Below are 22,838 nucleotides of genomic sequence, written 5' to 3' on the forward strand. Positions count from 1 at the left end.
CTCTAGAATGGCCTCCTTTGATAAGCATAATATCTCCATCCATCTACTAGGCAAGTGGCTGGTGGATTTGGGTCAATGTACCACTTCCTCTCGCAACATGACACTACTTTGATCCTCTATTGGGAGCATCTTGTGTAGCCCAAGTCTTGTCGCTAGAGGCAACCATCCTCAACCATAAGAGTGCATGAGAAGAAATATGGACTCTCTTTTTTGCCCCTTAAGAGGTTTCTCTTACCTCTCTCTCTCTCTAACAGGAGATTTCAAAATAATATTATAATAAGATATCTACAATCAAGTAAATCTCATACTTATATTTTCAATAGATTTCACCTATTATTTTATTCGCAAACTGTAAAATAATATCGCTTTTTCTCAAAATCCTTATAATTAGAAAAATACAATTCTATTTTTTCTAAAAACGAAGCCAATCATTAATATACAACTCTTTAATGCCCTCATGACTTTTCAACATTAAAATATATTAAAATCATTCTCATTCACTTCTTAAAAAGGACGAAAGTTAAAAAACCATATAAAATAATATACACATCATATTTTAAGATTATTTTTACCCCCAGAGACACCTTTTCATGTGAGCAACATTGAACAATAAGCATCATTGTCAAAAGAAATTTATGATTCCTAACAAGAGAGCAACAAAGAACCTACATGAGAATACAAACAGCTACTAGCTTAAAACTTGGTTTATGAGTCAATACTAAAGACGTTGAAGCATACATATTAGGATGACATGCACTCTAGTTCAACGGAAAGGGCATGATCCACATCTCAAAATTTTCTAGGGAGAATTGTGTTGGCCTTCCCACCATACGTGTTTCATGGACTTGTATAGCTTCATGCACTAACACATTTATAGAATGTTAATTTTTCCAAAATTGTATGGCACTCATGTAGCCTCTTGCACTACACATATAGAAAGATAATTTTTCGCAAAAATTATAACAATTGTTCTAACACGAATATGCACCCAAGCCTTATATACTCCACGCTAGTGATGAGCTCCACCCAAACCATCAAGGATCACATATTGACAACCATGATGGTAGCAATGCCATTTCAAATAATTGCAAGCAAGGAAAATCGACATTGCAAGTACTCATCAATTTAAGCAAGCCCAACTGAGTTCTCCAAAACATCTTTTCCCTATCCTTGCAAGTTTCCATTCATCTAATGTCATCAATCATTTGATCGCAATCCGTACCAAAGGCTAAACACCATACAAGGCCAGCATGTTAGAAACACTCCATCAACGATTTTCTTGAAGCCCCCAAAGGAAACTAACAAATATTCCACCCTTGAATTTTGTGCGTGTGCGTGTGCGTGTGCGTGTGCATGCGTGTCTGCGGTGTTTTTTTTTTCTTTTTGGGGGGGGAGGGGGGGCAGGGGTGGGCGGGAGAACTTATTAGGCCAGCCATGTGTTAAAGCCCTTCATCCCTTATCGATTCTCTTACATACAAGACTAACTTTTCACCCACATGAAAAAGTTAAGTCTTTGCTACCTTATAAAAACCCACTAAGACCTGTAACATAGAAACATTGTTTCCTCCTCAGCCTGATGATCTTTCAGCTTCTCTACCGTGGACTACGTTGCAACAATCCATTATAATATAATTGACAGCTTATACATAGATAGGGGGCCAGTAAAGAGGCTGCCACCAGAACAGTGGCTACCTCCCCACAGATCAAACTGAGAGCATCCCGAAACAGCTTAAACTGGGAAGCCACAAAAGGAAAAATTCTTGGTTGCCCTGGTATTCGTCACCTGCTCTTTTACTGTGGGTCTGTTCATCCTCAGGGGATCTCCTTGGATTGTTTCAATCTCTCACTATAACGAGCATATGACTCCAGAAATTAAGTTCGAGCCTTCGTCAAGTAGGCAAAGCTCTCCACGGTAGTAAAAGCCCCAGCAAAGACGAAAATCAAAGGAGATCACATTCCGTGTCCCTGCCTTACCCTACAAGTACAACCGTGGAATTGTCCAACCTTCTGTCAGAAAAGCCATTCTCACCGTTTCTGGAGGCAAAGACCCAAACTTGCATACTATGCTTTATTGAGCAAAGATTCTAGCCTCTTTGAATTTTGCTTGTTGACTCACCCCTGATTCAACTGCCGATTCTAACTTGTACAGCCCACTATACAACTATTGGAGCAAGTTCCATTAGAGATCTTTAATTCGTGCATTCATAAATGCATGAAAGATGTTAAATACTGAGAGATGAAGAGGCTTTCTCCAGGAGATGAGCAAATGCTCATGATAGGACAGTGCCACTGTCAAAATATCAACTGTAAACCCTTGATTGATAAAACTATTCACTCAGTTATCACAATCCCACCAAAAAAATGAAGCTGCTTCCGTGAACATTCCTGAAAATTTTGGACATGGATGAAATAGTGCAGAGTTCTTAGAACAACATTTTTCCAGATGTATTGAGTCACTCAAGAATGTCCAGAAACATAGGACTACTGAAAATGGTGAACGATCATGCTTAAATAAACTGTTCACCAGTTCTACCAGTTGGGTAATATGGGTACAGCTGAATGGACCTTTTGGAATTACATAAAATTGCTTCTAAAAAGGTATAATACAGTTGATTGCATTCTAGCTTGTTCTAACTTTAGCTTTGGCAGCTCTGACAGCTTTCTCCACCTGTAAGTTAAAGCAACCATTACAGCAGCCTACTATGACACTCGTTGCTTGTAGCTCCACATGAGCACAAGTTAAAGCACTAGATACAGGATTCTCATTATGAGCTTTGCAGAGGTCAAGGAGCATGTGCACTGCAGACTTTGCAATATGTTTGAACTGTTCCTTACCTGTACCCAACAATAGCACCGAAGTCAAAACAGACAGTACACCAGTAAATTATTCAACTAATGGAACAGATGAAAACTTACCAAGTCCTTCTGAAAGATAGAAAGGCCAAATGTGTTTCTTCACCACGTGTGCAATGTGACCTTTCAAATCTTCCTTATATCTTGTTGGAATAGATGAACCAGCTATGCCTTCTCCCTCCAAGGATGAAAATCTTCCATCTCTCCCCCTCCCAGCAACTGAAATGACGTCCTCACCTGGCCTTTCTTCATGGCTTCTATGGCAGATATTTGAAGCTGGAATCTGATCAAGGCACTTCTGGCTCACGCCATGAGCGCTGGCTTGCTTACCCCTACGATCCAGCCTATTAATGATCCCATTTGATGTTCCGTAGGAATTGACTAAAGATGATGAACCAGATATGCCTTCCCTCTCCAAGGATGAAAATCTGCCATCTCTCCCCTCCCCAGCAACAGAAATGACATCCTCACCTGGAGTTTCCCCATTGCTTCTATGGCAGATATTTGAAGCTGGAATCTGATAAAGGCACTTCTGGCTAACACCATAAGTGCTGACTTGCTTACTTTCATGGTTCAGCCCATTAATGATCCCATTCACTGTTCCGCAGGAATTCACTGAAGATTGAAGCGGGTTTGAAGCTGAAATAACTGATAGTTCTCTTGCTCTCACTTGACCAGTAACCCCACCTATTAATGCAGGCTGGTCGGTGGAATCTCCAGAACCACTAGACTGCATGCATATTGCTGTTTCATTCTCTGCAGATGCTATAGTAGCACCTCTGAGTTCATCTGCATTGCCATCCTGGTCTTTAGTAGGGCTTGAAGAAACTAGGGAAGCATGTTGTGACTGTGTGTCATTAGTAACTGCCCTGTCTATGTGAGCCAGCCTTTTACTTTGCTCATCCAGGGCACTATGTATTGTCTCAGGCCTCTTCATTGTTGACGATAAGATACCATTTGCAGCCGTATATTGTGGCGCTAGTCTGGCCCTTGACGTACTAGAAGAAACGCTGACATGCTCACTACTCGTGAGATTTTTGGCATGGTCCATCATGCGCCATGCTTGTTCAATCTCGGAATTATCGGATATGGCTTGCTCTTTTGAACAAGCAGGGCCATTACCTGCACTGACCAAATTTGAAGTTCTGTTGTTTGGTTTGGAAGCAGCAGACTCCTCAGTAGACCTTGATGTTCGTAAAAGGGGGTTTCTATTGTCTGCACTGACAGCTCCCTGAGTTGATGCAACCAAATGCACACCAACAGCTGCAAATGGTAGAGCACCAGTTTGAATTCTTTCCCAATCATTGCGCATTATTTGAATCCTCTCCTGCAACCTTCGCTGACCAGGAACAGTTCTTGCAGAACTAGGTTGGGTTGGATGCTGCATCTCTGACATGGAGGAAGATCCATGATTTATGGATTCTGCTTCTCGCATCAGAGCTCTGGCAGCTTGCGACAAGCGCGGTGCACTAACTGGCCTCCGGCGTTGACCAGACAGGCGCCTCAAAATTCTACCCCTCACACCAGTTCTATGTCTTCTTGGAGCAGATGACAATGATGTAGAGGCAGAAGTTGAGGCACCCTGAGCCCTTTGCCTTCTGCGCTGTGTTCTGGGCTCTGAGGAATCTACAATTGCTCTCAAAACAGATTCTTCATCTTCATACTCCTCATCTTTGTCACTTGCAATCAAAACCAACTCTTCTTCCTGATCTTCACTGTCAAAAGTCTCTGCAATTAGAGCTTGACAAGATCTACAAAACCAATCCCCATGAGGAACAGACCTTCCAAGGCCTACACAGTATGTGTGAGCTGCTGAATCACAGTGATCACATAGCAATAGAAGACTTTCTTCCCCAATCTCGTGGCATTCCATGCAGACAACATCAGCATAAGGGTCATCCGCCACTGGAACATCCTCTTCAGGTGGTATGTATACCTGCAACAGTTAGTCTATGATTCAATTTGCATAAGTTATCTTGTACAATCTCAATAAACTTGGCAATTCACTTTTCCATCTGAATAATTTTAACAAAGAGCAGCTGGAAATGATCCTAATAGAGAGTCAAATCTCTGATATCATTGTTCACTAGGAAATTTTTACAAATCCCCTCTGCGTACTGATTAAATACACACATTAGATTTTACTAAGATCTAGATCATTCACAACACTGGACTAGAATAGTCTACCCAGGCAGCAATTTGTTACTGGAATGGAACCTGACTCACAGTTGCAACTAAAATTTTGAAAAAGAGCAGAAAATTATGCAAGCCTTCAAAAAATATTCATATATTGTTCAGTATACAAACAAAGAATTAACAGGCTCCAATACGTGAAATCAATCGAGCAATTCATTGCCTGCACATTAACCAGAGTCAATCATCTCAATCAGAGCTTGCTACGCTTGTGCTCAACACTTGCATTGCCAGACATTGGCAACATCACATGGGGAAATCTACTGCATTGGCAGCATCATATGGACAAATCCACTATCATTTGTTTCTACTTCCGGCAACACGCACTTCCACTTTTGCTTCCCATCAAACAAGGTCTATACCTAGCAACCTTTCAATATTGTGTCTAGTTTTGTCAAATACCATTAAGTAGAAAAACACACATCTCTTAGCTTTGAGTCATATGCTTTCACTATGTCCTGGAAGGAACACATGAGTCAACAGCTGTCACTTGACACTCAGAGTTGGGGAAATGTCATCCATGGGTAGGTGCTACACCACTTTTTGAATGTATGATACTCGCATCTTGCCTCGTGGAGAGTTGCTGACGAGCAGACCTCAGCATCTCTGAGTCAATGCTGATGCTGAATTGATGTGCAGCCTGGTATACAGGGAAGAGGATGCCAGATTTCTTCTTGTTGTCCGGCTTTTTCTTTTCTGTTTGCTTTTCTGCTCAAAGGCAAGCATAGCACCTCTTTTTTTAGTTATATATTAGAAACAATGTCAATCAAGCATATACTTCGAAAAAACACAACTTGTGCACAGATAGGTGAAGCTCTTCTATCTTGTGCTCCCAACCTTCTTGTGCACTTGTAATGTGGCACCACTTCCCTTTACAAAACAGACAATTTCACATGATAAAATGAGCTAGAACCTTGTCGAAGTTGTTTCTAGCCCATGGGTGCATGATTGGCCAAAGCTCTAGGCATTTAAATGGCCCTAGACAATCTTCGAATGGTAAAAAGTGGGTTTTCATGAAGTTGGTGGACTTTGCAAGCAAAAAACAATTGGAAACAGGGGATTCAAGAATTTTTCTTCTCCCTTAACAATAATACAAGGTTCTCTTTCTTGGGCAACTTCACATGAAGAGCTCATGTTGCTCATAGCGGTGCATATATGGTGGTGGAGACAATGCACATGGAGGTATTATTGCTCCCCCAAGAACTAAGTCTTCTACAAGGCCCAATAATTTCTTCTCATTAGCAACCTCCTAGCTTCTAGCGCAAGCTCATGGAGAGGAGGATGGATCATCCAACACAGGGAGGCATTATTGCTCCCCCAAGAACTAAGTCTTCTACACAGCCCAATAATTTCTTCTCATTGACAACCTCCCAGCTCTAGTGCAAGCTCATGGAGAGGAGGATGGCTCATCTTGAACACTTGGTGGTTCTAGACTCCACAAACCAAGTCTCCAAAAGTTCAATCCCCTGGGTGCTATCATGGCCACCTAGTAATGAGAGGCCTAAGCTTCAAGATCTAGATAGAATCAAATATCATTTGAGCCCTTCTTTCACAACAGATATAATGGAAATGGCCACAATAACCACCATCTTTGACACACTGGCAAAACAGCCCAAGAGTAGGAAACAGAAACAACTACGTATTGACCTGAAGTGTCAGACATGAGAATTTCTTTACTAGTAAAATGTGGAAGGAAAATCCTTCGAGCATAAACTAAGGTAGTAAGAAACTCAGCCAACAAAATATTTAGGTAATAATGGCATTAAAGCTGGAAAGCAAGACACAAGGCCAATAATCATTATCTAAATCCATCAAAACAGTACCACAATCCATCAAAGAGTTGGGCAATCATCCTGACTGCAAATGCTAGCCACCTCCTTTCTTATCAAACAAAGTTCTTTCCTAAACCTATGCATCCATGTGTACAAGATGCTCAAGGGCAGAGCTGTCCAACAGCCGATGGCTCTTGTGGGATGTGGGTTGAGGGAGTGCTTGAAATGTGATGTCCATCAGAGATGGATCTCGAGTGCTATAACCACTAGTTGGAGCTGATATCATGCAAAAGGTGAAAAGGCAATGGGCTGGAAACCAAAATGCAGCAATCTCTAGACCTGGAATGTTGAGCTAAAAATATATTACAAACCGATAAGCTCTTCAAAACAGCTCCAAAATATGTAAATTACCTAAAATTTTGATTAAACGGTGTGTGATCCTAGAGAGTTTTTGTGTCCCATAAGCAAAACCCTAATTTGGGAGGACCCTTCTACATCTATAAATAGACAAGTTGCCCACCATTCAACCAATCCTTGTTTTGTAGGTTTTGGCCACCGGCCCTCTTCCACTAGCTGTCCGGCCCCCAACAATTGCTGGTACATTGTCTATAGCTGTTGCCCAACCTCCATTGTTGCTGCCAGTGATCAGCCGCCATCATCTTCAGGCGGTTACATTGCTGCACTTACCAATTCTAGCCCCAAAGACTGCTGTGTTCTTGTCTCCAACCTACTACCCTTCCATTTCCAACATTGGCCTGATTTGTGTTTGCATATACAGCAGGCAGTTTTTGTGTTTTCAGCACTTTTCTTCATCAGCCTTTGCTCCAACTAGTGGTTATTGCACTCGGGATCTGTCTCCGATGGATGACACACAGTGACCCCTCCCTCAGCCCACTCCCATGAGTGCCACCACTGTTGGACAACTCTGCCCTTGAACCTTCTATACATTAATTCATTCATTTACAACATTGATTCATTCACTTCAAAGTTCTCCATCTTCTTTGTCTATGTTTGTGTTTTGTATTTTGCATTTAGGGTTTGCATTTGTTGCATTACCATCTGAGTTATTGTGATTCAGCCATGTTCATACATTCTATGTTTTCTTTGTGCAAACCCTAGCATTTCTTCACATGGAAATGATAAACACAACAATGTAACTACTTGAAGATGATAGCAACTAATCACCAGCAGCAATGGGAGGTTGGCTGACAACTATTGAAACCAACCTTCCTTTCGTGGATGGGTGGTGAATCCCTGATTACAACTTAATTACAACAACAAACAATAAATGCAAAATTTAAAAATACAAATTTACCTACTGATCTTGGACAATGCACACCCGATTGGCTCCCAAATTGGCGCCCCTTTCAATATTTCTTTAGCTTTATTGAAGAAGAAGTTGACTTACAATGGGATTCTCTCAATCCCCTTCACAATCCAAGCTCCCCTTGCTGTCCGAAGTGACCAACAAGTCTTCAAACTGATTTGCCACTTAATTCAAGCACTTAATTGGCCTTCACCCACTTCATAGACGATGGAAATGCCCCAAATTCGATAGCTAGTTAGTCCTCCAACTAAATTTAATTAAAATTCACCTTCAACCTTTGAAAAATCCAAGTCTTTGAGCTTTCAATTTCTGGCACACTTCCCGAGGAAGTTGCTAAACCCTAATTTTTGTTGTAATTAGCATTCACCTACTTCACAAATGATGGAAATGCCCCAAATTCGATAGCTAGCTAGTCCTCCACCTAAATTTAGTTGAAAGTCACCTTCAACCCTAAAAAATTCAAGTCTTGGAGCTTCCAATTTCTGGCACACTTCCCAAGGCTACTGCTAAACCCTACTTTTTGATGTAAATTAGGATTTACAGCAAAGAAATTTGCAATTTCTCAACCTCCAAGGGTCCAAATGCTGAGATCTTCAGAACAAGGCTATGAAATGGCTGGGAGATGAGAGAGAAAGCTGTAGAGAGAGAAAATTCAGGAGTTTTGTCGCAAGGAATGACTAAAAATCAATCAATTGCAGTTGCTGCCTTGCCACAACAACATTAAATGATGTCGCCTACAACTGTGACATCCAAATCAGCTATCACCTTGTACCTAGATGCAATCACCCAACTGTGGAGGGTCCGAATCAGCAATCGCCTCCTCAAAACTCACTCGTGGCTAGCTACAATGGCTGAAAATAGGCTGGCCATGGCTGCTCATAGCTCTCCCACATTTGCTACAACAAGAACGATCTTGTTTTTCCTCTTTTTCAGTCTTTTAACAGTCTGTATGGGCAAGTTTGCCAAGTAGCAACCTTTCCAAATGGTTTTTCCAACATTATCCATCATTAGATATTAATTTTTAACCTTTAATTACATAAAATTAATCTAATAATTATTTCGATGTCTAGAAAAATAATCTGATTGGCCAATAATTAAATTGGCTAAGCAACTTCCACTCCCGAGTCTCCTTGTGTCATCTTTGACCATTAGATCAGCGTTAGGTACCATTAAATGCCACATCTCTAGTGTCACCAATTGACACTTATGGCCAAATGAATGACCTAGGCCAACAATTGACACAAAATACCACCAAGTACCTGTGCAACATAGCAACTTTTGTCCTTGACATCCCGTGATTTTCTTGAGTCTGGGCCTCGTAAATTTACTCTAACCCCAATTGCACCTCACATGTGCAACATTTACTTAATCATGTGATTAAAAATCAATCCACATATTAAGCAAGATTTCAATAATACATGTCCTCATGATAGCTATAGGAGGAAAATTTGATGCAAATTAACCTTGCACTACAATAAACACAAGCTACATGATGCTCGAGAAGAGGATAGACAATAGGGCAACAACAATGGACAGGGCGCTCGGGGCAGGTGATGACATGGCAATTGTAACCAGCCTTCCTCCTCGGATAGGGTGGTAAATCCCTGATTACAACTTAATTACAGCAGCAAACAATGAATGCAAATCTGAAAATATAAATTTACCTACTGATCTTGGACAATGCACACCTGATTCGCCCCACAATTGGTGCCCCTTCCAGTATTTCTTTAGCTTTATTGAAGAAAAAGTTGATTTGCAATGAAATTCTCCTAATCCCTTTCGGTATTTCAATTCCCCTTGCTGTCCAAAGTGACCCGCAAGTCTTCAATCTATTTTGCCCCTTGATTCGGGCACTCAATTGGCCTTCACCCACTTCATAGACGATGGAAATTCCCCAAATTCAATGGCTGGCTAGTCCTCCACCTCAATTCAACTGAAATTCACCTCAATTCAATAGTTGGCTAGTCCTCCACCGCAATTCAGCTGAAATTTACCTTCAGCCTTGTTAAATAGTCTTGGAGCTTCCAATTTCTAGCACGCTTCCCAAAACTGCTGCTAAATCCTAATTTCTGATGTAAATTAGGGTTTACAGTAGAGAAATTTGCAATTTCTCAGTCTCCAAGGGTCCAAATGCTGAGATCTTCGGAGCAAGGCTGGAAATGGTTGGAAGATGAGAGGGAAAATTGTAGAGAGAGAAAATTCAGAGTTTTGTCGTGAAGAATGATTGAAAATTAGTCAAGTGCAGCTGCTGCCCTGCATAACAACATGTAGATGCAAAGAACTGAAGAAAATCAATCATTTACTTTTGCTATCCTGCCTCAACAGCCTATAGATATTGTCTCCTACTGTTGATTGGCCTTCTTTTGCCCTTGGCTGCCTCAAAAGGTCCTCCAATGGCTGCAAATCAGACCAGCAGCCTCCCCTCCCTCTCTCTTGTAGGCTGAATTTATAGAAATGCCTCTCTCCAGTCTCTAAAGACATTTATGGTTTTTATAACATTTTTCATAATTAAATATTAATTTTCAGCCTTAAAATACTGAAAATTAATCTAATAATTATTTCGATGCCTTGAAAAATAATCTGACTAGCCAATAATTAAATTGGCTAGGTAACTTTCATTCTCGAGTGTCTCTGCGTCATCTTTGACCATCAGATTGGCATTAGATACCATTAAACACCACTTCTCTAATGTCACCAACTGACACTTATGGCCAAATGGATGACCTAGGCCAACAACTGGCACCAAATACCACCAAGTACTTATGCGGCATAACTTATAGCAACTTTTGCCTTTGACATCTTGTGATTTCTTCGGGTTCCCAGCTCGTAAATTTACTTTAACCCCACTTGCACCTCACATGTGCAACATTTACTTAATCATGTGATTAAAATTAATCCACATGTTAAGTGAGGTTTCAAAAATACATGTCCTCGTGACAGCCCTCCCCCTTGAAATCCTTGCAATCGCCCTCGATTGCACTGCTAAATGCATCAAAAGCAAAGAACTACATTGGAATTTCCATAGGGCATCATAGTCAACACAACATTGCGCACTGCTGTTCAACCATTCCATATACCAAACATATGCTGAAAAATTACCAACCAATATAACATAACATAAGACTCACAAAGAATCTCAAAAACATTGCCAAATTATCATGTGGCATGTCTATTTCTCATGAGCTTAACTTATCTGACAAAACCAAACCATAGTATAGGGAAAACCAAGCATAAACCATAGCTAAAACATCAATGGCATCGTAACATATGTTGTTGTCCATGAAACTAGATGTAAACCATTGAAAACTGAGCATAATCTGATCATAAACTGATCACTTGCTGATCTCAGAATTGATCACAAACTGCTGCAAATGTGACCCCAAACTGGTCACAAACTCATTGCAAAAACTAACCAGTAATCAATGCAAACACTGATGCACAACTGATCCAAAAAGTGACCATAAACGGCTCTCAAGCTGATCAAAAACTAAGCTGAATACCATTGAATATTAATGATCATACGCTGAAAATCAACATTCCATAATCAGCTCTTGATGATCATTAATCCATAATCAGCTCTTGATGATCATTAACTAATGCTACACCAAGCATAACTGATTACACCCCGAGCATAACGAATCCAAATGTACAGTTTCAGAGCTGCAGTGAAAACCATACTGATCTGCACACCAAATATAGTGACTAGTACACTGAATAGTGATCTCCTAGCAAACATATTGTTCGACTACAATACCTTGAATGTATGCTAAATACATCCGGGATCCACTATATACGAGAGCTGTCCATAACTGGAGGAGTAGAAGTGCTACCTCCCCCTTGAGCATCAGGCAATACTCCGCACCCTTGCTCTACTGAACCTGACGGAGAACGAACTAAAGTCGGCTCTAACTGAAAGACATCTAGGTAAAGCTGCAACAACTGAGGATGGTCTGCCAAGTCATCCTCTTCCATCCATTTGGCATCCATTGGTGAATAATTCTGAAACTTCACCAAGTACCTCTTGGAAACTTTACCTTTGACCTTTTTTTCCTTGTGTGCCAAAATCTGCTCAGGTAGCAAAATCTCATCTAGCTCCTCAACCTCAAGCTGAATTTCAGCAGACATATCCTTTGGCACATCACCATGAAAAGGCCTCAACAAACTAACATGAAAGGCATTGTGTATCCACCAATGTGGAGGTAATTTCAGCCAATATGCCACATCGTTGAACTTCTCCAACACCTGGAAGGACCCATAGTATCTCATACTTAACTTCGGATACAGTCTTTCTCTTCCTTTCATCTTTTTCAACCTTGTGCAAAATAGGGGGTACTTTCTTACCACCTCAAATGGAGCTTTGCCCATAGAACTACGCACTGTGTTGTTGTAAGTAAACTCAACCAAGGGCAAATACTGCTCCCACTGTGTCTTGTGGTCTAGAACATAGCACCTCAAAAGATCTAAAACTATGGAATTTACTTCCTTAGACTGACCATTTGTCTACGGATGGAAGGATGATAAGCATTTCAGCATGGTACCCATATTCTCAAACAAGTCCTTCCAAAATAAACTGGTCATCCGAGGGCCTCGATCACTAATGATCAACTCTGGCATACCATGATACTTAAAGACGTGTTGCCAAAACAATCGTACCATATGATCAACCTTTATTTTCTTCCTCACCGGAATGAAATGGGCTTGTTTGCTAAACCTGCAAAATGATAGTCCATATCCCATCATTCCCTGTAGGTGTCTTAGGAAGCTCGAAAATAAAGTCCATTGCAATGCTCTGCCAAGGCCTATCTAGAATAGGCAAGGGTTGCAACAAACCCGGCATCTTTTGCCTATCATGCTTTTCCTTCTGGCATACGATGCATGTCTTAACAAACTATTCTACATCATACCTCAAAGCTAGCCAACAAAAGAAATGCTCCACTGTCTTGACCGTAGCATCAATACCTTTATGTCCTGCATACGAAGGAGTATGACTTTCAGTGATAACTCTAGGCCTTAAACTGCTTTGTGACACACAGTCGTCCATGCATCATCAGAAATCTCTCTCTTATACAAAGTGTCCATGCCTTTGGCCATTGCAAAGCTGATCATAAACATTAGCAAAGTTCGAATCAATAACATATTGCTCTTTTATGGCATCCAACTCAGTGTGATAAACCATATTGACAGCCGACAACTGAGGTTTACGTGACATTGCATCACTTTTCCCACTCTTTCTCTGCGATTTATTTCTCTTTCTAGCCCTATTTTTCAGACCTGATTTTCAGCTTTATTTTCAGATTTACCCTTTTTCTGAGCCTTTGCCTCTTTGACATGTGACTTGGCATCATCATCATGGAATCCTCCATCCTCTCCACGCAGCAATGTGTCGGCTGTAGTAGCAGTTTCTGTAAGCTGAGACATGCTAAAAACATTGGACTTAATGCAAAAATCCTTGATTCCTTTGGCAAACCACAAATATACTTCTCCACCTGCTCATGGAGGGGTACTGTGCGATAAGAAGTAACCGGCAACAATGCATCCCAAAACTTCTTATTATACTGATCCAAGTTCTTGCAATCTTTGGAATTCAACTAATTCCAAGCTGTCATAATGTCTACTTCAAAGGTACTTTCCAACCAATTTGAAGCAAACATTTACTTGAACTAGACCCAAGTGGTAGGTAACTTCCCTTGAATAAGAAGTGTAGGCCACCACTGCAATGCATTTCCCGTCAAAAATATGACTGCCTTGCGTATCTTAGATGCCTCTAGGAAGTTGCCTCCAGAATAGGCTGCATCAAACTGCTGAATAAAAACAAGTGCTTTCAGCCTATCTTGTGCACCACTGAAAGGCTCAAACTTCACGCTTTTGCCACCTTCATCATATTCCTTCGACGGACCTATGAGAGTCAAGTTATCATAAATGTGTTGTTGCAAAAAGGGTGCATTGGCTGTATTTGCATGAAAACCAACACTATCTGAAGCACCTACACGATCAACACCAAATCCTTATGCTCCAATAGTCCTTGGGGGTGCCGATACATATCCATCTGGCCCGTTTTGTTCCCCAAGCATCATACTTATGCTGCCATACATGGGATTAGGCATTCCATTTGCATTACCTAGATACATTGGGTGTTGTGAGCCATGCATTGGCTGCTGCATACCATAGGGATTTGTGCCATACAATCCCGTATGTGGTGCCTGTCCAACCATAGCATGAAAAATGGTACCACCACCAAAGTATCCTTGTTGTCCCATGCTTGCATGTGCATAATTGCCTTGCTGCCCATGTTCCCATGGATTGGCACTACTAAGTTGGCCATACATTTGCACTTGCTACCGCACGGATACGAACTGTTTGTGCTCATCAAGCATTTTGGCCTCTTCTAAAGAAGGCTTAGGCATTTCCTTCGGTTCTCTTGGCTGTCTCGAAGTTATAGTTGTTAGCCAGTCATTTCCTAGACAGTCAGTGCAGTACGGCAAAGGAGGTGCCACGTCATCATTCCCACATCAACAGTGCAATCGAACTGCACAGTCGGCCAAATTTCTGTTGTCGGCTGCATTAAATGCAGCCAACCTAATGCTGTTTTTTTATTATTTCTTGGCTATTTATAGCCGGTTCTTGTGACACACTTCATTATTCACTCTTCAGTGATTTCAGATTCTTATCTTGAAAATCTGTTGGCTGAGACAGACTATGCTCGGGCTGACGGAGATCGAGGTCATCGAGTCGGAGACATACGCAAATACTTCCTCTACCCCCTTGTGTATTTCTGCACTCTTATACAGCATACTACACCGCAGATTTTCGGCGTTTACATAGTCTCCTTCTCTCTCTCTCTCTCTCTCTCTCTCTCTCTCTCTCTCTCTCTCTCTCTATGTTCACTCTCTCTCAGTCTTTGTCCTACGCTTCCGCATCGCTGCACTCTGACAATAGTAGGTGTCTTCTTCTCTTTGCCTTTGCTATCCTTCTTTGGGGCATTCAAGAATCGAGTAAACTGGGGATCCTTTATCAATTCAATAAAAAGATCTGCTGTTGTACGCATTCGATCCTTGAAGCTATCATCTAATTCTTCAAGCCCTTGCTGATCATCAACCTCTTTATGCATCGAAGTGCCAACATTTGGGTCATTTCCCACATTTTCAGCATGCTGTCCATGCTAAGAACCATACCCAACATCAGTCATTGTATTTCCCCCTTCACCATGTGATTGACCAAGGAGTGATGCATCCTCTCCACTTGATCCCGTATCACCATGTGAAGACATGCTTGCTGTAATTCACTGCTGAGAACAATTTCAGCAATAATGCAATAGTCCCAAGTTGCAATCAAGTACCACACACCCACCAATTCAAAGGATTTGATGGTATCCCGGCAATGGAACCATGTAACCAGCCTTCCTCCTCGGATAGGGTGGTAAATCCCTGATTACAACTTAATTACAACAACAAACAATAAATGCAAATCTGAAAATACAAATTTACCCTACTGATCTTGGACAATGCAAACTCAATTGGCCCCAAAATTGGCGCTCCTTCTGATATTTCTTTAGCTTTATTGAAGAAAAAGTTGATTTACAATGGGATTCTCCCAATCCCTTTCAGTATTTCAATTCCCCTTGCTGTCCAAAGTGACCCGCAAGTCTTCAATCTAATTTGCCCCTTGATTCGGGCACTCAATTGGCCTTCACCCACTTCATAGACGATGGAAATGCCCCAAATTCAATGGCTGGCTAGTCCTTCACCTCAATTCAGCTGAAATTCACCTTCAACCTTGTTGAATCCAAGTCTTGGAGCTTCCAATTTCTGGCACGCTTCCCAAGACTGTTGCTAAACCCTAATTTCTGCTGTAAATTAGGGTTTGCAGTAGAGAAATTTGCAATTTCTCAATCTCCAAGGGTCCAAATGCTGAGATCTTCGGAGCAAGGCTGGAAATGGTTGGAAGATGAGAGGGAAAACTGTAGAGAGAGAAAATTCAAAGTTTTGCCGCGAAGAATGATTGAAAATTAGTCAAGTGCAGCTGCTGCCCTGCCACAACAACATGTAGATGCAAAGAACTGAAGAAAATTAGTCATTTACTGTTGTTGTACTGCCTCAATAGCCTATAGATATTGTCTCCTACTGTTGATTGGTCTTCTTTTGCCCCTGGCTGCCTCAAAAGGTCCTCCAATGGCTGCAAATCAGACCAGCAGCCTCCCCTCCCTCTCTCTTGCAGGCTGAATTTATAGAAATGCCTCTCTCCAACCTCTAAAGACGTTTTTCAGTCTTGCATGGGCATTTTTCACAAGTGGCAGCCTTCCCAAACGGTTTTTCCAGCATTTTCCATATAGTTGCACTCGTACGTAGTACGAACTGGTTCGTACTATACGGTTCGTACCGTACGAATTCGTACCCAAAAACAAGCTTTTTTTTTCTTTTTTCTTTTTGGAGTGGTTATTGTTGTTAGTGGTGGTTTGGGTTGTTGACTGTTGTTATTGTGGTGGTGGTGGTGGTGATTTTGTAGCCTTGATCGATCAACCAAGAAAGGGGGTGGACGCTTGATTAGACTCCTCATACATGTTTTGTTATGATTTATCCCAGAGCCAAAGGCCATACATAAGGTATTCAAGGAGTTCCAAACGTTTCTAATTAATGTCCCATCATTTTTCAGAATATATTAGTGTCATCAATAAATAAATTCAGCACCAGTTGATAATCATCAAGTAGCTTAATCCTATTGATTTACCTTTGTTCACAGCTCATTTTGCACCACCCAAACCAAAGCATTAGTACAGATTGCTAATAAAACTAGGCTAGAGGATAGCTTGGCCTAATGTACCTTCTGAGAGTACACGAATTAGTCAATGTACCATCGATAGCTACTTTAGCCTTAGCAATGCCAAACAAAACCATAACAAAATTCATAAATCTTTTACCAAAACCTTTGGTGGTCATTTTGGCGTCTTGTAGACGTTAATAAAGCATCTCGTGTCATTTCATCTCTCTCTCTCTCTCTCTCTCTCTCTCTCTCTCTCTCTCTCTCTCTCTCTCTCTCTCTCTCTCTCTCAAGCATACATGCCTCTTATTTGTACGATCATTCATGTATGATGTATCCACTCAAATATATGTACTTGTAAGTTCTAGCGCATGTTGCGCACGCGGCATATGCCATAGAGGTTTTGGCGTGTTACCCTCAAGTATTCATCTTATATACTCCAATAGCATTGCTATTTAGACTTTAAACATCTGTTCTATCATCTATAATTCAAAATAATGAAGTTTTTTTTTTTCGTACTAATATTGTATGGTACCTTATAAAATCTTAAGGTACCATTTAGTACCGTATTTTATCTTACCGTACTGTACTTTTCGTACCTAACAACTATGATTTTCCATAATTAAATATTGATTTTCAATCTTAAAATACTGAAAATTAATCTAATAATTATTTCGGTGCCTTGAAAAATAATCTGACTGGCCAATAATTAAATTAGCTAGGCAACTTTCATTCCCGACTGTCTTTGCGCCATCTTTGACCATCAGATTGGCGTTAGGTACCATTAAACACCACTTCTCTAGTGTCACCAATTGACACTTATGGCCAAATGAATGACCTAGACCAACAACTGACACCAGATACCACCAAGTACTTGTGCGACATAACTTATAGCAACTTTTGCCTTTAACATCCCGTGATTTCTTTGAGTCCTGGGCCCGTAAATTTACTTTAGCCCCACTTGCACCTCACATGTGCAACATTTACTTAATCATGTGATTAAAATTAATCCACAAGTTAAGTGAGGTTTCAAAAATACATGTCCTCATGATAGCAATAGTCATGATGGGCTAGACAGCCATTGGAGGGGGAGAGACTAGAACTAATAGCTAAAACTTGCAAAACAAGGGATAAGATTTAATAATGGGTAGCTTGTCTATTTATAAATGAGTGGATCTCCCAAATTAGGGTTTTGCTTATGGGACACATACACTCTCTAGGACCGCACGCCATTTGATGAAGCTTTGGGCAATTTACATGTTTTGGGGCTCTTTTAAAGATCTAATTAGTTTATAATGCATTTTTAGCTCAACACCCCAATCCCCAAAGTCCAATGAGAGTGCGCAACAGAAGAAGAAACTGGAACAAAGAGAGAGAGAGAGAGAGAATCTGCAAGAAAAGAAAAAAAGGAATCTGCACTGAACAAGGAACAAATGTTGAATATGGAGGACTAATCGGTCCCTACAAAGAGCCCATGACATTAATGAGGGCACCAAATCAAGCTGATGATGATGACAGCACTGGAGACGAAGGAAGTTGACGGAATTGGAGTGTGCACCTGCCAAGGAAGAGGGAATATGATGTGCCAAGTGAGGGTGGAAGGCTATAAATAGCCAAATAATCCCAAAACTAGCCAACCAACAATCTAGACCAAAGAAGTGACTGACTAGCACTTAATATTGGTTCGATCAGCATTTAATGCTAATAAAAATGCAAAATGCACTCAAAAAAATCTCAAAAACAATGGACAATGTTCGGCAAGTGAGGCAAACTCATATATGCAAAAACTACCCAAGAAATGCATACAAAATCCCGACTAGAGGAGAAAATGCACTAAAAGGCAATAAACCGACTACTCTAGAATGAGCTACCTTCTTCATCAAAACAAGTGAAAGACAAGTTAAAGCTCCTAAAGTCCCCGTCTAACTCACACTAAGGCTCACAAGCAAGAGATGACAAGGCATGACAATCACGATTACTAACATCCGCTCTTAGATACTAGATGTGGCAGAAGGCCAAGGGAGAAACAAATCCCAAGTGGCAAGAGGAATGCCCATGTTGATAAAGCCCATTGATGAAGCCTGCCAATGAAGAAGCTCATTACGATCCTGGGAAACCCCCTCTAAAACACAAGGGACTAGGAAATCCATAGCCGCATCACTAAGAGCATCCCCCTTTGAAAGGGATAGGGGGTATGAGAGAACTACCAAAGGAGAGAATGGGGGATGGGACAAAACCTGTGAAAAAGATAGTGCACAAGTTTAACGCACTCTTCATGCTCCAAAACAAAGCTCCTCTCATAGAAGCTTCTCATAGATCCTCGATGTAAGAAGGCTACTACAGAAGACATCAAACCAAAGAGATGGCACCTGAGACCAAAGAATCATTGCCATATTCTCTAAAGAGATCATCCTGCCAAGGGATGCAAGCTCATCCCTCATCCTCCAACATGTTGATATGATCCTTCATGGAAGGAGAATCGTTAGCATTGAGCATCCGTAATTTCTTCTCAAGAGTAATCCGGTGGACAAATGCCTTCTGATGGTAAAAAGAAACAAGCTTTGTCCACACTTTCACTGCTTTGCGTACATGCACTAGGACAAAGTCCTATAAGATCATAAAGAGAAAAGATCAAGCTTTAGAGTTGAGCCACACAATCCATTGATGATCCAACAATGGAATCCTCCATTGGATGGGGAATAGGGTGGGTAACAAATTCCCAAACATTAAAGGTATCAAGGATACACTCCACTTTACACAATCAAAGCAAGTAGTTTGAACCATCAAGCCGAATGAGGGCACCTAATCAAGCTTCTAATGACGGTAGCACCACAGACAGACAAAGATGACAAAGTCAAAGTGTGCATCTGCCAAAAAAGAAGGAAGATGATGTGCCAAGTGAGTGGGGAAGGCTATGAATAGCCAAATAATCCCAAAACTGGCCGACCAACAATTTGGGCCAAAAAGTGACCAATCAACATTAACGCTTAGTAAAACCAGATGTGCTCAAAAAAATCTCAAAAATAGTGGACAATGTCTAGCAAGTAAGGTAGACTGTTGTATGTAGAGAGTACCTGGAAAATGCACACAAAATCCCGACTGGAGGAGAAAATGCACTGAAAAGCAATAGACTGACTACTCTAGAATGAACTACCTCCTTTGTCAAAACAAGTGACAAAAAGGTCAGAGCTCCTAAAGTCCTCATTTGACTCAAGACTAAGGCTTGCATGCAGGAGGTGACAAGGCATAACAATCATGACTACTAATAAGTCCAAGATAATAGTACCGATTGAAACCCAACTCCAAGGTATAATATTGGACTAAAAATACAATTTCCTTGATTAGCTTGAATGGAAACATAGTTAAGGACAATTTAAACTTAATTGGACATTGCTGCCCCTCGAATTGTTGTATCCATAGTATTTTTTTATTGTTGGACGACTAGGCTTTGAAAAGTTTCATGCATAAAACTAATGTTGATTCTCACACGAATGTGCTAAGACACCTAGACTACAACCTTCAAGAAGACTTAATTGATGTATATTCTACATGGTTTAGGAAGTGGTAAGTGTCTTACTTTCTTACTAACCTTTTTTATAGAAGCCATACTTAAGTAGAGTTCTCAAATAGGGAGTTTAAAAAGTATACCTAGGGCTAGCCAAACACATGTCACAAACCTAATGTGACGACGTCACTCATACAAATGCAATGTCTACAAAGTTTTGGCTTTTTGCTCAAAAAACTCCTACAAAAGTATTTTTTAGTTTTATATTACATAAAACAAAATGAACAATGAAAATTGTGTTCTATTATTACTCCTAAGAGTTATGCCCATTTGCATTCACTTGTGAGTCATGCCCCAACCCAATTCCTACCACTCAATTTCCATTCATGTTCCATGGTTACTCCTTTGTAACTAAATAAGATACAATCAACCCCTTCTCACTCACTCTACAGTAGCAAATCACAAAAGGGCAACAAATATACACAAGCTAAGAGCAAAAATGGTCAAGCCTAAACCCTAAGAGTCAACCAATAGTTGTGCTGATAGAGAAAGGGAAGAGTTAGAATAGTCAAAGCATGCAATATGAAAGTTTTTACAAGCAAGAACTATTTCTACAGGCTTGAAAGTAACAAAAAGAGTGTCAAAGAAACCATGTTGTCCAACTAGCTTTTTTGTTGCGCGCACAGCCCAAAACACAATCACAATGCATAGTGAGTCCAATCGAACTGGTCATCACAAAGCCACCTACCAACTAGACAGCTACACCACTCTTACCAATGCCACCATAACGCTGCCTTACTTGTCATGTGTTATATTCATGATAGATTGCACTATCTATGTACAACTACCATCCAAGTCCATCAACTAAGGACAAGCAGGTCAAAACCATAAAGAAGTCTTTTCGATAAGGGAAATCAAATTGTTTTCAAGAATCGAAAGATCATAACATGCACTTAATGATCCCAAAGAAAATACACACTTTTCTGGTACCACATTGGATTCCTATGAAGAACCTTGGAAGGGGTGAAAATCCAAATCATTCAAAGTACAAAGGTTTGGAGTCATGTAGAGGAGAATGCATGGGGATGAACTTCATAAAGGGAATCTCTGACAACTCAAAGAAGAAGGGCCAGTATACCAACGCATCCTTGAGTGAAATGGCAGACAAACACAAAGGAGATGGCATAAAGCCGATCATGCAATACATATCATTGACTGTTTATCAAAAAACATAAGCCAAAATGGTGACAACAATAAGATAAAGTAACTGATTACCTGATTTCGCAAAGGGATACGAACTGTTCTTGTGCGCTTTGACTTTCCATTACCCGCTCTGACTATGGTCACAAATCGTTGCTTGCACATAGGACATCGAGATTCCACCTTAGCCCACTCCATGATACATCCAAAACAAAAGAAATGATCGCAACAATCCAGCTTCCCCCTTTCGACAACATCCTCTTGACACAAACAGACTCCGCATACAGGTGCAGAATCATCCCCATTCTTTGTCTCTTCGTCTTCAATGACTTTGTCTTTCCCCTTGCATTTGGGAGCAATATCATTAATACCTGTATGAGAGCCTCTGCCCTCATCAATTCTTCCCACAGAATCTATTACAGGGAGATCTGCAATCAACCTTCTGGAAGATGATCCGGCATCATGATGGACGCCTTCTCTAGCATTTCGGGAACTCGAGCCTGCAGCTCTGCTGCTTGCAGATCTAGTCACAACCTCAGCACTGTAATTGTCAGCATCATCAGCTTCATCGATGACAAAGTCCTCATCGGAGGAGGCATGCGGACGGCGATTGCGACGGTGAGGGCGAGGCTGGCGAGGAGCTGGCTGGGTCTGAGGACACGACCGCCGGGCCCTTTTACGAGGCCGAGAGTGGGCGTGCCCCCGGTCAGGCGTGTCCTCCTCCTCACTGTCGATGTATTCTTCTGAAGAAGAAGGAGAAGAAGGACCATGGGCAGAGGTGTCTTCTTCTTCTTCTTCTTCCTCGTCACCTATGCGGTAATCCTCGTCTGTGGAATCGGCGGGGTCGGAGCGAGGGCGGGAGGCCCTGGATCTGCCGCGAGACTTGAACTTCCGATTGCCGGTTCGCCTTCTCCGTCGTCTTTTCCTTCGAGTCGTAGGGGGAAGAGCCATGGACGCCACAGGCAGACGCGAGAAAACTCGCGCAAACAGTGACGCTGCTGCTGGCAAGAGGGAGAATTCCAATTTCCGATCCGCGTCATCAAACCGACTTACAGCATTTTTGCCCCGCGGGCCCCAGCTTAAGGCCAACTTTTAAATCTGTTTCTTTGGCTTAACTTGAAACTTAGACGCTAAATGATCTGATTGTATTCTAATAATAAATAAATAAATAAATGGATAATCTAACGACACACAGCCTCCTATCCATCTATATGTCTCTATGGGATAAAGACAA

At 41.2% G+C, this 22,838-nt stretch overlaps 1 protein-coding gene across 1 annotated transcript; it reads right to left on the reverse strand.

Moving 5' to 3' along the window:
- Positions 1–2,339: 2,339 nt before the first annotated feature.
- On the reverse strand, positions 2,340–22,634 carry LOC148032412 (RING/U-box protein). The gene is made up of 3 exons (XM_087683064.1): positions 21,680–22,634; positions 2,917–4,789; positions 2,340–2,835 (listed from the first exon to the last, which is right to left on the reverse strand). The coding sequence occupies exons 1-3, from the start codon at positions 22,553–22,555 to the stop codon at positions 2,621–2,623; spliced, it is 2,964 nt and encodes a 987-aa protein (XP_087539190.1). The 5' UTR covers positions 22,556–22,634; the 3' UTR covers positions 2,340–2,620.
- Between the last annotated feature and the right edge of the window lie 204 nt (positions 22,635–22,838).

Source organism: Lygodium microphyllum, chromosome 8 (genome assembly GCF_053477565.2).
Source record: "Lygodium microphyllum isolate KBCC chromosome 8, Lygodium_microphyllum_v1.1.10, whole genome shotgun sequence".
In the NCBI taxonomy this organism is placed as follows: domain Eukaryota; kingdom Viridiplantae; phylum Streptophyta; class Polypodiopsida; order Schizaeales; family Lygodiaceae; genus Lygodium; species Lygodium microphyllum.

Excerpts from the sequence above, each read along its gene's own strand:
- LOC148032412 (XM_087683064.1), bottom strand. The coding sequence starts at position 22,555 with ATGGCTCTTCCCCCTACGACTCGAAGGAAAAGACGACGGAGAAGGCGA. Across the intron at positions 4,790-21,679 it reads GTATCCCTTTGCGAAATCAG|GTATACATACCACCTGAAGA; the intron begins GTAATCAGTTAC and ends TAACTGTTGCAG. Across the intron at positions 2,836-2,916 it reads CTATCTTTCAGAAGGACTTG|GTAAGGAACAGTTCAAACAT; the intron begins GTAAGTTTTCAT and ends TGTTGGGTACAG.